The sequence below is a fragment of the Callithrix jacchus genome, chromosome 2 (assembly GCF_049354715.1).
Source record: "Callithrix jacchus isolate 240 chromosome 2, calJac240_pri, whole genome shotgun sequence".
Lineage (NCBI taxonomy): Eukaryota > Metazoa > Chordata > Mammalia > Primates > Cebidae > Callithrix > Callithrix jacchus.
Genome location: NC_133503.1, coordinates 63,664,780 through 63,679,179, shown reverse-complemented (window position 1 = coordinate 63,679,179; position 14,400 = coordinate 63,664,780). Strand labels below are relative to the sequence as shown.

At 55.5% G+C, this 14,400-nt stretch overlaps 1 protein-coding gene across 2 annotated transcripts in view; it reads right to left on the bottom strand.

The window, feature by feature from the left end:
• Window positions 1–13,183, bottom strand: part of FGF18 (fibroblast growth factor 18) — a 36,145-nt gene extending 22,962 nt beyond the window's left edge. For both annotated transcript variants that reach the window (XM_035290499.3, XM_002744541.5), the window contains exons 1-2: window positions 12,603–13,183; window positions 12,391–12,427 (exon numbers count right to left, since the gene is read on the bottom strand). In XM_035290499.3, coding sequence (XP_035146390.1) covers window positions 12,391–12,427; window positions 12,603–12,634 — 69 coding nt within the window. In that variant the 5' untranslated portion in view covers window positions 12,635–13,183. The remainder of the gene's footprint in view (window positions 1–12,390; window positions 12,428–12,602) is intronic.
• Between the last annotated feature and the right edge of the window lie 1,217 nt (window positions 13,184–14,400).

Sequence of the window (14,400 nt, the reverse complement as noted above, 5' to 3'; positions counted from 1 at the left end):
CATTTGGGAAGATGCTATTGCTTTTGATAGTCCTGACAACCTGTGCCATGGGGACACTTATCACCCCCACTGAACAGATGGAGACACCAAGGCCCAGAAAAGTTAAGTCCATTGCTCTAAACCACACAGCCCGGTGAGGCAGAGCCTGGCCTATTGGCCCACCAAGTGTGCCTCCTCTTCACATCCCCTACCCCTCAGCAGCCACACATGCCACCACTCACAGCCCGGATCTGATACCTGGGGCCCACCTCCTTCTACATCCTGCTGCTCAGGGACAGAGGAACTCCAGTGCCCCCGAGGTCCACACCTGATGGGCATTTTTCCAGAAGAACACCCACCCGTGGCCTTTGACCTTCCTGGAATGACTTCTGAAGGTGGTTGGCCCTGTCCCCTCCCCCAAGGGCAGGCCTCTGGCATCTCTCGCAGTCCTCCAACACTCCTCCTGCTCACAGGAGACCTTATCGACCAGAGGTCAAACCAATCTTCTTGCCCCGGGTCCCCGAGGGGAGCTGCCCTGCCCCAGAAGCCGGCCTCCCATTAATGATTTTCTCCCTGGCCCACTGGACAGAGGCAGCGTGGGTGACCCAGGGTCAGCAGCGGCTATCGGGTGGCACTTCCCCAGTATGCGGGAGGGAACAATCCATCTTGCCAGCTCCCACCATTGAAGCCCCACTCTGTGGCCAGATCCACCCCGAGGGAGGTAACGGGGGTAGCCTCTGACTCGGAAATAGGGTCTGTTCTCCTGGAAAGGCTGGAAGCACCCGGGGCTTCCCAGGCAAGACCTCTGGAGGGTGTGACACCCCCACTAGAGGTGGGGCCTTTCCTAGCCCCACCTCCCAGGCTGGGTGAGGGCCCCTGAGCACTCTACAGCAATGGCTTATTGTCCCAAGTCCAGTGTGACTGGTTCATCCCTGAATCTCAGCTCTGCCCTCAGAAGGAAACCAGCAAACACTTGCCAAAGGCTGTGGCCAAAATTGAGGGAAACCTGGAGGTCAACATCAGCCCTCCCACTTACACCCAGAGTGCCCCACAGAGGGATGTGTTAAAGCAACTGACTGCTCAGCATTCCTCTGTTCCAGACACTCTGCTAAGAAGATCCATAGGCCGGGCACGGTGGCTCAGCACTTTGGGAGGCTGAGGTGGGTGGATCCCTTGATGCCAGGACTTCAAGGCCATCCTGGCCAACATAGTGAAACTCTGTCTCTACTGAAAATACAAAAACTAGCGGGGCATGGTGGTGCATGCCTTTAATCCCAGCTACTCAGGAGGCTGAGGCCACAAAACCACTTGAACCCAGGAGGCAGAGGTTGCTATGAGCTGAGATTATACCACTGCACTCTAGCCTGGGTGACAGAGTGAGAATCTGTTCTAAAATAAATAAATAAATAAGAAGAATTTTAAAAAGAAGAAGAAGAAGCAGACAACCCTTAGACCTGGCACCTCAGTGACCCATGGAGGTGAGCACCAGTTAAAGCCCATGTCAAGGTCTACTGCCAGAGCACATGCATAGTGGTGTTGCCTTGGACACACCCACTTCTGTCCTGCTAGCTGGGTGGCAGGTCACTCGGCTGAGTGCCCTTCAAGGGGGCTCTATCTTCAAGATTTTCCCAGAACAGTGTTGCTGTCTACCTGGCTAACACCCCTCCTGGCACACAATGATCAGCAGTGTTGAAAAGCTGCGGTGTGAAAAAAATCAAATTGCTGCAACTTTTTTTTTTTTTTTTGAGACTGAGTCTCATTCTGTCACCCAGGCTGGAGTACAGTGGTGCAATTTCCACTCACTGCAACCTCCGCCTCCTGGGTTCCAGCAATTCTTGTGCCTCAGCCTCCCTGAGTACTGGGATTTATAGGCGCGCCACCACGCCCAGCTAATTTTTGTATTTTTAGTAGAAACAGGGTTTTCCTATGATAGCCAGGCTGGTCTTCAACTCCTGACCTCAGGTGATCCACCCGCCTCGGCCTCCCAAAGTGCTGGAATTACACGTATGTGCCACCGTGTCCGGCCTGCTGCAACTCCTGAAAGACAAGAAGAGTTGGTGCATAAGGGAAGTCTTCTACAGAGGCAAGGTGCCTTTTGTCACTACACCTTGCCCGCTGCGCCATACACATGGATTATCTTTTGGGTGGAGGCAGCCTTTCTCATAGCATGGTAGCCTAGGGTCCCCTGCAGCCTAAGATCCCAACTGTCCGCAGCCCCTGCTTCCCTTGCCTTGAGGGCTTCAGCTCTGGTAGAAATTTTCACTCTTCCAATGCAGCACTTGCTGCACAGAGGCAATGAGGCCCCAAGAGGCTCAAATCCCACCCCGAGCCTGCCAAGGTCCCCAGGCCCTGGGAAAATCATGGGGCTCAGTGGCACAGAGCCCACCCACCTTCTACCTTCAGTCCCATTCTTACCTGGTGTAGTTCTTAACACGCAATGTGATGCCATGGCCCTGCCCAGGCTCCCCATTACCCAGGACAATAGCCAAGTGTCATGCTTACAATCGAACCCCCCCATCTACCTTCCAAGCCTCCTCTCTTAGGCACCTTGGTTAGAACCTTCCACAGGGAGAAAAGAGGTTGAGATGAGCCTCCAGCCTAGTGCCAGCTTCCGGAGATCAACAAAGATACCACTTCACATGAGGGCATCTGATAGCCTCCGTCACTTCCTCTGGTCTGAAAATTTCAGCCTCTCCAGCCCATTCATGGTTGAAAAGCATGTTTAGATCCTTCTCTTTCTTCCTGGGCCCCATTGCTACCTCCCACAAATGTGCGTGACATCACACATCACCTGTGTACACACACCACACATGCAACACTAACACAGTAACCAGCACTGACTGACCTTAGCTGTCCCCTGGCTTCACCCCCAGTCAACCAACTTACTTGACTCCTTCAGCTCTCAGTTTTCCCATCAGCAAAATGGGGACAGTTTATAATATTTATCTCAGAAAAAGATTATATTAGTAACAATAATTACTCATTTTCCTTTTTTTTCTTTTGAGATGAACTCTCGCTCTGTCACCCAGGCTGGAGTGCAGTGGAGTGGTCTTGTTTCACTGCAACCTCCACCTCCCAGGTTTAAGCAATTCTCCTGCCTCAGCCTCCTGAGTAGCTGGGATTACACACGTGTGCCACCACACCCAGCTAATTTTTTGTATTTTTAGTAAAGATGGGGTTTCACTGTGTTGGCCAGGCTGGTGACCTCGTGACCTCGTGATCCACCCACCTCAGCCTCCCAAAGTGCTGAGATTACAGGTGTGAGCCACTGTGCCCGGCCACTTGATTTTCTTTACTTTTGTTTTGTTTCATAAACAGCCACTATGTGTTGAGCACTTCCTCTGTGCTAAGAATCTCGAGGTGTCTCCCTCCGTAACGATGAGAACAATCCTATGAGTTGGTATGATTATTATCCCCATTTTACAGAGAGGGAAACTGAGGCTCAGAGAAGTTATATCACTTGTTATATGACACAGATTTAATAGGAAATCAAGATTCAAATCCAGCCCAGGTTCTCTCCTGCTTCACCCTCGCCTGCAACTGTTCTCCCTCCTCTTCCTCACCCACCTCCTTTCTACTTTTCTAGGACAACAACTGGTTCAGGCCACTGGCCATCATTTGGGGGTAAGGAGGTTGGAATATTGTCCACAAAAGAGCTGGGGGCCTTGAGCTTTCTGCCTCCACCCAACAGAGAAGGATGGGGTCCCATGGACCTTCCCGCCCAGTCCCCATTCTCTGATCCTTGAGGCTTTATGCAACCCATGCCCCCGTCTCCAGGAAACTTGCCCAGAAAGGGAGGGCTCCCTGGTCCCAGGAGGGGCAGCCTCCAGACTTCCGGCCACATTCCACACCACTGCCTCCTCCAGCAGCAGCAGCAACGGGCCAGCCAAGGTTTTCAGAGCTTCACTGAACTCTGGATTCAAACCAGAGACCTTCCCTTGTCTCCAGCCTGGGTTCTGGTAAAGTCAGCTCCTCTCTCCACCTGAAAACGCAGCTCTGCTAACTTCCTGGACTCTGGCCTGGGGGCGCTCTCTGGATTATTGTCACTGAGAGTGAAGCTTACGTTGGCTCCCACTGGCTGGGCACTTGCCTCTGTGCCAGGCCCCATGTCCACTACTCACAGAGCCTGAGCAGCTGAAACTATTACTATCCCCGTGTTCCAAGTGACAAAGGAAGACGCAAAGAGGTCATGGGACTGGCCCAAATTGAACAGAAACTGACTGAGCCATGATCTGAACTCATCTCTGGCTCTGAAGACCATGAGTTTCCCATGGACAGAAAGGGTAGGAAGAAGGCTGGGCCCACCCTGAATCTGAATGTGGCTCCCGTGGGTGCCCCCACCTCCTCAACCCTAGGCTTCTGGCCTCTTTCCTGTCACATTCCCCACACCAACTCAGCCAGGACAGACAGTGACTCCGCAAAGGGCCCTTCCCCACCCCCAAGCCTGTCCATTAAGCTTCCAGGGCTATCAATGTATTGATTGGCAGGGCTGAGCCATCAGCAGGGGAGGGGGGCACTGCAGGATGGGGGTTGGGCCCGAGGGTCAGCCTCCCTCTCCCCATACATCAGCCTTCGTGGTACAGATCGTCAATATGGGCGCCACTGCTGCAGGCAGCCAACTCTGGAGCAGTAAAGACCCATGCCCTGTCCTCTCACTCCCTTTCCTCTTCCCGCTGATCCCTGCTTCAATTCCAGCTCCCTAAAGGCCCCGGGTAGGGAGAGTAGCCATCCATGCCCATGAGATAACTAACAAGCCCTTTATTCCAGCATTCAAAGCCCACCACAGCCTTTTCCATCACCCCCATTCCTGGGAATGGATGCACCAGCCACCCCAGTTGGCTTGGAGCTCTATGAGTCTACCAGGCTGATGCCTGCTTCCAGGTAGCACCATTCCATGTGCCCGCAAGGCTTTTCCGCATAGGCGCATACACATATGCACGCACGCAGGGGTTCACAGAGTCCTCTTCACCTGGATTGCTCTTATTTCAAGGTCCACATAGAGCATCATCCTAGGCCAGACCCTCTTGCCCCAGAGTCCTGTTCTGGGCCAAGAGTACCCGCCTACCCTTGAGTTCCTGCTCCTCCACACATATCTCCAGTTTCTCTCAAGCCCCCAAGGGCTGGGGCGGGTGCTGGTCCTTGCTGTGCCCCAGCCCCTAGCACAGAGGAGTGGTTGGGGGAACTCAGTCCGGGTCCCCTCCCCACTCAGGAGAACCTCTCCCCCAAGTCTCCACTCACTGAGCCAACATTCCTCCAGCATGCCAGGTCTGTGCCAAGTGCCATGGTGCCCACAGCAGGGGTCAGACCTCCCTTTGACTTCCAGAAACCAGTGGGCTGGCGGATAAGCCAGGCTTGAGGCACTCCAGAGTTGAACGCAGAAACGCAGCTCACATTTCCTTAACACTTATCATGAGCCAAGCGTTGTGCCAATTGCTTCCCTCGGGTAGGGGGAACTCACCCTTCCAGCAACCCCAGGAGGGAGGTTTCTGTCCAGATGCCTACAGGAATGATAAGCCACAGAGAGGCCGGTCAATCACTCAATCATACAGCCACCTGAAGCAGTGCCGGGCCCTGAACCCATCCATCCCTGTGAGCCCTGCAGAAAGTCCCCTGGATCAAAGGCAGTGACTATATGTGCTATATGATTCCAAGGCAGAAGGTGGGATGGGTATCGGGGGAAACAGAGCTGTCCAAAGTGCATGCCACCTCTTCACGGAGAACACATGGAAGGAAAAGCCTTGGATACCGTCTTCATTTCCCTCAAAACCAGTCCAGGGCCAGGTATGCCCCAGAAATGTCTGTGGATTGCTGATGTGGATTGTGGATTGTTGATGTAGATTATTGATGTGGATTGTGGATTGTTTGTGGATTGTTGATGTGGATTGTGGATTGCTTGTGGATTGTTTATGTGGATTGTGGATTGCTTGTGGATTGTTGATGAGGAGCAATACTATATTTGAGTGCCTACTGCATATCTGGTCATCAATTACTTTTACCAACAAGCCAGGGGAGTGGGATTATTATCCTTATTTTGCGCATGGTGAGGAAGTGGAAACTCAGAGAGGTTAAGGGCTTTGCCCAAGGCCACACAGTCTTGAGTGACAGAATTGCAATTAAATCCAGACGTAAGTCCAAAGCCTGTGTTCCCAACTCAGACCGGAGGAGGCATGATGTCACTGATCCAAGGAACACATCCTTTCTAGCTTTCTCTAGCACTCACAGCATGTTATGTACCTAACACAGACAATATAAGTGATTGAACAATTACTATCACTCCATTATTCATTGAGTGTTTTGCCATTGTGCTAGCTACTCTGCATGCTATATCCCACTTAGTTCTCACAATAACCCTTAAGAAGTAGGTATTTCTCATGACCTCATTTTACAGATGGGGAAACTGAGGTGGAGAAGATTGAAGGTTAAGGAATATGTGCTGAGCAGCTGCCAAGAACAGCAGCCAGGATTCGACCTACGCCAAAGCCTATGCATTCAAGCACCATAGAAGCCACTGACCCCACCTCACTGATACCCAGGTGGGTAAATCAAATCTCAGAGAGAGGTCAGTGAGCCAGGGCGGAGCCAGGATTGGAACCCAGGGATTCAGGGATTCCAGTTGGTGGCCCACAGGGGGGCTTATCTTTGGCCCCATCCTTGGCACAACAGCATTTTGAATGGCCTGAGGCCCTTTGCCACTGAGATGTCAGAGCAAACACACAGCCAGCAAGCTGGACCAAAGCCCAAGGGACTCAGTCACCTGCTAGGGTTCCAGAACAAATCCCCATGCTCCAGCCCAAAGTGCTGACAGCAGGCCCAAGCCCTTTCTAAGGCCAACCCTCCCCTTGCATGGCCACAGGTCCTGATGAGTTAGGGAAGAGCAAAAGCTAGGAGCATACAGGGGTTCCTCAGAGCAGCCTTCACCCATAGAAGGGAGCAATCAACAACTTCCCTCCCAAAGTGACCACAGGGCAGCAGCCCCCAGGAAGGACCCACTATACCTGACAGGGGGCGGGCAGGGGGCAAGGGACCCTCCTAGAGTAAGAGGCATAGGAGCTGGGTCTGGACTGTAAACAAGAGTTTGGGTCATGCACTGTCCCTCCACAACCACCTGAGGCAGTAGGGACGGTGTCCTTGATTGTTTTTTCCCATTGTACACATGCAGAAGCTGAGACCCAGGGAGGTTAAGTTACTTGCCCAAGGTCACACAGCAAAGGGAACGCAGAGCCACACTCCAGAGCCCTCATACGAGTAAGCTTGAGTCTGAGAGCCAGGCAGACCCAGAGCTGAATTCAGCTCTGCCTCTCTCTTGCTATGTGACGAAAAGCAGGTTAATTTCTGCCCCTGTGCCTCTCTTTTTCTTCCTCTGTGGAATTCCCTAATTCCAGGCTGATTATGAGGCTTGACTTGGATGTCAAAAGCGCATGGCGGCCAGATGCGGTGGCTCATACCTGTAATCCCAGCACTTTGGGAGGCCGAGGTGTGAGGATCACCTAAGGTCATTCGACCTACGTGATGGTCATTCACGAACATGGTGAAACCCCATCTCTACTAAAAATACAAAAATTAGCTGAGTGTGGTGGCATGCAGGCTGAGGCAGGAGAATTGCTTGAACCTGGCAGGTGGAGGTTGCAATGAGCCGAGATCGCACCACTGCACTCCAGCCTGGGTGACAGAGCGAGACTCCATCTCAACAACAATAAAAAAAGTACTTGGTAAGTAGTGAGCACACTATTCCTGGTGGCAACTATGAATATTGTTGTTTCAGAGGGCTTGATGTGCCTGCACCCCAATTTTCCATACCCACAACTCTCCTGCTAGAGGACTAGGTCAGAAGCAAAAGGCCCTGCAGAAAATGGAAGTCTCTTCCTGATACCTCTTTAGACTCCCTTTGGGGGTCCAGTGTGCCCTTGGAGCTGCCCAGGGCATGGTAGAGCCTGCATCTGTGACCCTGATGGGCTGTCCCAAGCAAGCCCGCTGACACTGGCCATGCTAACCACAAGAAATTCTAAAAATCTACCACCTTATCTCAGAGCGGGTGACACTCCCGGGCTTCAGGAATGCTGGTAGGGAGCCCCGCTCCCCCCTCCTCCTCCGCTGGGGAAAGGCTGGAAGAGGACTGCTGAATCCCCTGGCCCTCACCTCCCAAGTACTCCCCTCTAACTCTGGGACCCTCTCAGATCAACACATTCCAGGAGGATCAGGACCTGCAGACTCCAACTCAGACACCCTCAAGCCCAGAGATGCCTACCTGGGCCCTCAACATCCCCCTACACCAGCATCCAGAGAGAATCTCACTGCAGATCCCTAGCGTGTCCCTAAGCCTCCATGGTCTCAGCAATATTCTTTCTTAATAACTTCAGGATTCTTTGAGAAAAAGGTCCACCCGCTATGGTAGAAAAAACACAAGATCTTGAATCCAGAGTCTTGGGTCTTAGTTATGACCCTAAACAAATCCCTTCCTCATTCTGTGCCTCAGTTTCTCCATCGGTGAAATAGAATTATTACCCTCTCTTACCTTGGCGTCCCTGTAGGATAGAACTGAACCAGCTTTGCGATGTAAGGGACACTCTAGAATTCCTACAAGCACCACCTTTTTCCTTCAAGCAAATGACTGTTCCTTGGCCTCAGTTTCTTCCTCTGCTAAATAGGAGGAAGATGTATGTGCCTGCCTCACTCCACTTTATAGTGCTGGGAGAGGAGGGGCAGAATAGACAAGCCTCTGTTCATCTGGTACTTTCTCCCTTTAAACTGGGAGCTCTTTGAGGCCAGGGACTAACCAGACCTTATTCCCAAGGCAGCAAGAAGGAGGCTCCTGGCAAGTAAATGTTGAATGAATACCTAACTGTGGATGGATGGGTGACGTTGATTTAAGAATGTAAAAGGCTGGACCCAGTGGCTTATGCCTGTAATCCCAGCATTTTGGGAGGCCGAGGCAGGCAGATCACCTGAGATCAGTAGTTTGAGATCGTCCTGGCCAACATGGTGAAACCCTGTCTCTACTAAAAATACAAAAGGAGGCAGAGGTTGCAGTGAGCCAAGATCACACCACTGCACTCTAGCATAAATGACAGAACTCAGGAAAAAAAAAAAAGTGCCATCCACTAAGAGAGCTTCCCATCCTCTTTTTGTCCCAAAGGACACCTTCTCCAGCTTCCCCATGCTAGCCAGATTAAAGAAAGGGTCTAAACCTCACTGAGGAAGCTGGGTATGGAGGTAGGCTAAGAGGGGGCGTGGAAGGAAACTTCCAAACTTGAACACTTCTTTTGGTGAGAGAGGAAGTGGCACTGCAGGAGGGACAAGGGGCTAAAAGGCTGGCAGGAGGACCAAGAGGCCAGGGGATGCCCCCCCCACCCCTCCCTGCCTGGCCCGCCTCATGCCTGGTCTGTCTGGGGAAAGCCAGGACCTAGCAGAGCCTGGCGGCAGGAACAATGTCAGGCAGGTGCCGGCCAAGCTGCGTGAAAGGCCCAGCCCGGTGTCATTGTCAGAGCTCAGCCAAGTGCAGAAAAGCAATTTACTGGTCACGCCGCTTGCTCCCCACGGAAATTTTTAAAATTCTTCCAATTTGAGCTATCTATGGTGTCCCGAGTCGTGTGGAGAAGGGATGAAGGGATTTTATTAAATTCCCAGCTTCCCACTTTCCAGGGTGACTGGTGGGTGAGGGCGGAGCTCACCACTTTGGGGGTAGGCAAGATGGTATCTGGCATTGAATGTGCTCATGGAAACGTAGCTGGGGGCAGGGACCCATTCTGAGCCTGGTAGCATTGGACAGGAGGAAAGGAGGGGTCAAGAAACTCAGCTGCTAAGACTGGACCAGTCCTGGAAAACACTGAGGTGGAGGAGGAAAGGGTGCAGACACATCCATTTCCCAGGAGCAACAATGTGCCTTCCTGGGTGGATGAGAATTTGCAAAACTTCTTCCCCCATCCCAGTCCCCCATCAAATACCAGTTTAACTCCATGACCACCCATTTCACAAATTATGCAGCTAAGACTCCAGGAATCCATGGAGAGGGAAAGATGGAGCTGGAGCTGGGGTTCAGGCCTAGGCCACTGGATTGCAAAGCCCTGAGCCCTTCCCGCCATACGGAGAGGCCTCCCTGGCCCCTGCTCACCCTAATGGAGCTTGAACTGTACCGACTAAGTACAGCCTGCCCAAACCTCAGCAGGGAGCAGGCCTCAGACTCCTGGCAATTAACATCACATGACTCCCACCCCTCATCTCAACCATTAAGGCCACCCCACATTTGTTCCTTTAGTGTGAATGGGGACAACCCTGCCCATAACCCCCAGGATAACACTGCTTCATCTTTAGGGGTCACAGATGCTTTGAAGCTCTGTGGGGAGCCAAGAACCCTCTTCCAGACACAGCACATCTGAGCACCATTTTTGTGCAATGTTTCAAGGGCCTCTCCCTCCCACAATCGCATCCTTTGACACTCCAAGGGTACATGGACCATGGGTTAAAAACATCAGTCCTATGGCACTTCAGAAGCAGAAAGGCCGGTAGACAAAGGGGCAAAGGAAGGGGAAAGGCAGAGGCAGCAGGGAAAGGAGCCTCCCTCACCTGCTGGAAGGCTGCCTCTTGACCTAACCCAGGCAGATCACCCAGCTCTTTCACAAGATGCTGGCTCTAGCTCTGGCCAGGAGGTGGAGGTGGGATACAGAGTCACACTCCTTCCCTCCAGCTCCCCCGGAGAACACAAAGACCACATAGCAGCCCCTCCTGGGCCCCACTTCAGGAAGAACCAAGAACAGCAGGCATCCAGAGGCTTGAGCCACACCTCCGAATGCTTCCCTGCTACTCCATGCTACTCCATCCCTCCAGCTCCCAGGCTCAGCATTCTGGAATCCAGCTCTTGCTCAGGTCAGACAAGCAGACCCCCTGGAGTGACCCCAGGGCCTGCCCTCTGTTTGGGGACTCAGCTGCAGACCAGGCAGGCCATGCCTGGCACTGGCCTCCCTCTTTGACACCAGCCATTCCCCACCCCCACCCCCATCACCACACAGGGTCACATCTGCTTTGGCAAACGGCCAGTTTTAAGTTACTGACTCCAGTTGTATTGATTCAAGGAGTCACTGGGGACCCCAGCCTGGCCAACAAGAGGAAAGAACCCATCAGTCTGTCTGTCCATCCACTCTTCCAGGACGAAGCCCCACTGGATGCCGCCAGCTCAGTGCCTACCAGGAGGGTAACAACCCTCTCCCGGGTTTGGAAGGAAGACACCAGGCCCACCACTGCCAACACGCAGCAGTGCTCAAGGCACACAATACTCCTTACGCCAGAAAACCGGGAGAATCACCAATTTCCTGTGCTCAAGTCTCTCTCTAGGGATCTCCAGAATCCAGAAGGCTAAGGTCTAAGCATCTTTTCCAATCCCAGAAAGCCACCTGCCCTCCACCGAGGGGGAAGGGTCAGACAACCCTCTTTTGGCCTGTGTCCAGTTCCTCCTGGCTGCCCCCTTGCACCTCTAGGTGGGTGGGGGCTTTGGGGAGCTGACGCTTCCTATTCCCTTTGCCCGCCGCCGCCCCCCTCCCATCCATGCACTGGCAGCCCTGGTCTGGTTCTAATCGGGGCTGAAATCGGCTCCCTTTTTCCCTCTTCTCTTCCCCCCCCCCCCACCCTTTTTCCTTCATTTCTACGGCTTTGGAAGCCAGAGCGTTCCAACTGTCTGCGTGCCAAGACCTTCCCGAGTCTGAAAGCTGCTGAAGTAACAGATCAGATTTTAGCAAGTGCTTTCCAGGCTGAGCGCCAAGCCCTCTTCTGATTCTCGGAGAGCGAGCGAACGGGGAGCAGGCGGGGAACCAGCGAGGGCTGCACCACCTTGGGTGAGAGCGTGCTGAGCGCGGCCCGTTCCGGAGCGGCCTCTAGGGCAACGGCCACTCGGCCTAGGAGCCCCGTGCCTCCACTCGTCCCGGGCGTGTGTGTGTCTGTGTGTGTGTCTCAGTGCAGCAAGCGACTTCAAAACCACAGGGTAATTTACAACTGAAGCTTTCTCCCTGGACTCGAAATCCACTCGGCTGAAAGCCTTTTTGTTTGGAAGCGGCGATGTTAAGGGAAGGTTGGCAGAGAAAATCCCGAGGTCCTACCCCTCGCTGGCTGCGGGCAGGGGTCTTAGAGCCAGGCAGATTGCTGCGGCTGAGTCCGCCCGCTCTGCGGGATCTCCTCCCAGCCGAGGCCAACAGGGGCCGCGACAGCCCGCGCTGGCTCTGGCCCCGAAGCAAGCCCCTTGCCCTTGGTCGGTCCCTCGCCCGCGCAGGGCGCGCGCGGAGCCGCCCTTCCGCGCCCTGGGAACAGGTGCACTGGGCTTGGCGCCCAGGAGGGGTGGGGCACAAGGAGGGGGCGCGGCCGGGGAAGTGGGGTCAGCAAGTACCGCGAGGCAGGGGCGGGGGAGGTCAAAGTCAGTAGCCCACGTACCTGTACCTGGAAGCACAGCAGCAGGAAGTGTAAACACCTGCGGGAAAAAGATGGAGAAGCGGTCAGTGGGACCTGAGGGAGGGGGCGCACTGAAAGATAGGCACGCAGTCGAAGAATCGGGCGAACGAACGGGCTGGCAGACAGAGGCACAGGGCACAGGCACACGGACAGACGGCCAAGCAGGGTGGGCAGCCCCGCGCGCGGGCGCTTACAGGCAAGTGCAGGCGGAGGGCGCTGAATACATCGCTGGGCGGGAGGGAGGCGGCGGCTCCTAGCCCAGCCTGCACATGTCCGCTTCGCGCGGCTGGGACCGGGCGCCTCCGCCGCCGCCGCCGCCGCCGCCGCCGCTGCTGCTGCTCCCTCCTCGCCGGCTGCTGCTGCTGCAGACTCTGCTGCTCCGGGGCGCTCCGCGGCGCGCCCTGCGGCATCAGCGCCCCGCGCGGCTCCTCCCGAGCGCTGCGCCCTCCGGGCTGGCGCAGGGGCTGCGGGGCGGCAGCCGCTGTGCAGAAGGCGCCCGACCGGTGCGGGGAAGCTTGCTCACTACTGACCGGCCGTCCGGGCGTCTGCGGGAGGCTGGCTGCCCGGCTCAGTCCGCGGAATGCATGAGCAGCGGGGCTGGAAGTCGGGTTGGGCTCTCCGGCCGGGGCGCCGGGCTGCGTGGGGCCAGGGTTCAGCGCTCCGGGTTCGGGGCGCGCGACTGCAGCGCTAACGCGTCACGGCCGCTCCGTCTGGGAGCCCGCCGGCTCATGTCTCCTCCTCCGCGTCTCTCCGGCCGTGCGCATCGCCGCCTCCCACCGCTGGCGGCGGCCGGGGCGTTTTCTACGCGCGGGCGGCGAGGGGGCGGGGGGCCGGGGGCGGGCCCGGGCCCGAGCCGGCACAATGAGGATGCCGGGCCTGGGGTCTCCCCCCTCGGGGCGCGGCCGGACGGGCGCTCAGCTCGCCTGGGTGCGCCGAGCCCACATCAAAGGCGGCCCTGCCTGCTCGCCTGCCTGCCGCGACCTCTTATTGCCTCCTCCTTCTTCTGGCGGCTCGGGGTTGGAGGGGAGGCACTCAGACTCTCGGCGACGGGACCTGCAGCTCCGAAGGGGCAGGACCCGCGAGACCGGAGATAGCGCTGGAAGCCGTCGGAGCTCTGCGCCCGAGCGGAGTGACCCGCTCCTCCGCGCAAACGTTGCCCAAATTGGGCAGGCGATGCTCCCCAAGAACGCAGTTAGGTACGGAGCGTCCTTACCTGCCCACATTAGCTACTCGCGTTCACTCATCAGCGCTCGAGTGGGGAGCCGGGAGAGGGCGGGTCACACCCAGCCCCGGGCCGACTCCACTGAAGGGGGTCGCTTTTACTCGCCCTGTGATCGTGGAGTTTCCCGGCCACCCTCTTGACTGGCTACCCACTTAAGTGAGCCCCATTGCTCTTCTTACGTCCCTGCTGCTGCGAAGGGGGCTCCGGGGCGTCTTTCCTTCCAACCCCTCGCCTCCTCCGGGGCTCTGGGGTCGGTTCACCGGATCCCAGCTAGGCTTTCCCGTAGGCAAGCCAGCTTTGGAAACACACGGCTACCACCAAGCGGCCCCAAGACGTCACTGCAACCCCAGCACCGGCGGCTGCACGGCGGAGAGCATCCAGCAGGACTCTGGTCAGCGACTACGCTAAGGCCCTCTTTCGGCCTCCTACCGACACCAGGCTAAGACTTGCCTCCGTTTGCATACTAAGCAACTTCGTTCTTTTGACCAGGGCCCCAATTCAAGACACTGGTTCTTACCGCCTCCACCCCTTCCAGAGGCGTAACTCCTGCCCTTCCCACCAACCCCAAAACGTAGGTGTTCTTGTCACGCACCTGCCTCACTATCTAGAGCCGGTGTCAACCAAGCTCTGCTTGGGCCTGACGCTAAGGAAAATAGGCCGCAATGAGAACTGGTTCAAGCAAAACTCAGGAATCCAGACTATTTGGTTAAAGCCTCCTTGCCTTGGCAATGGTTGATGGTCCCATTTCACTAGAGCAGATAGTGGCAAAC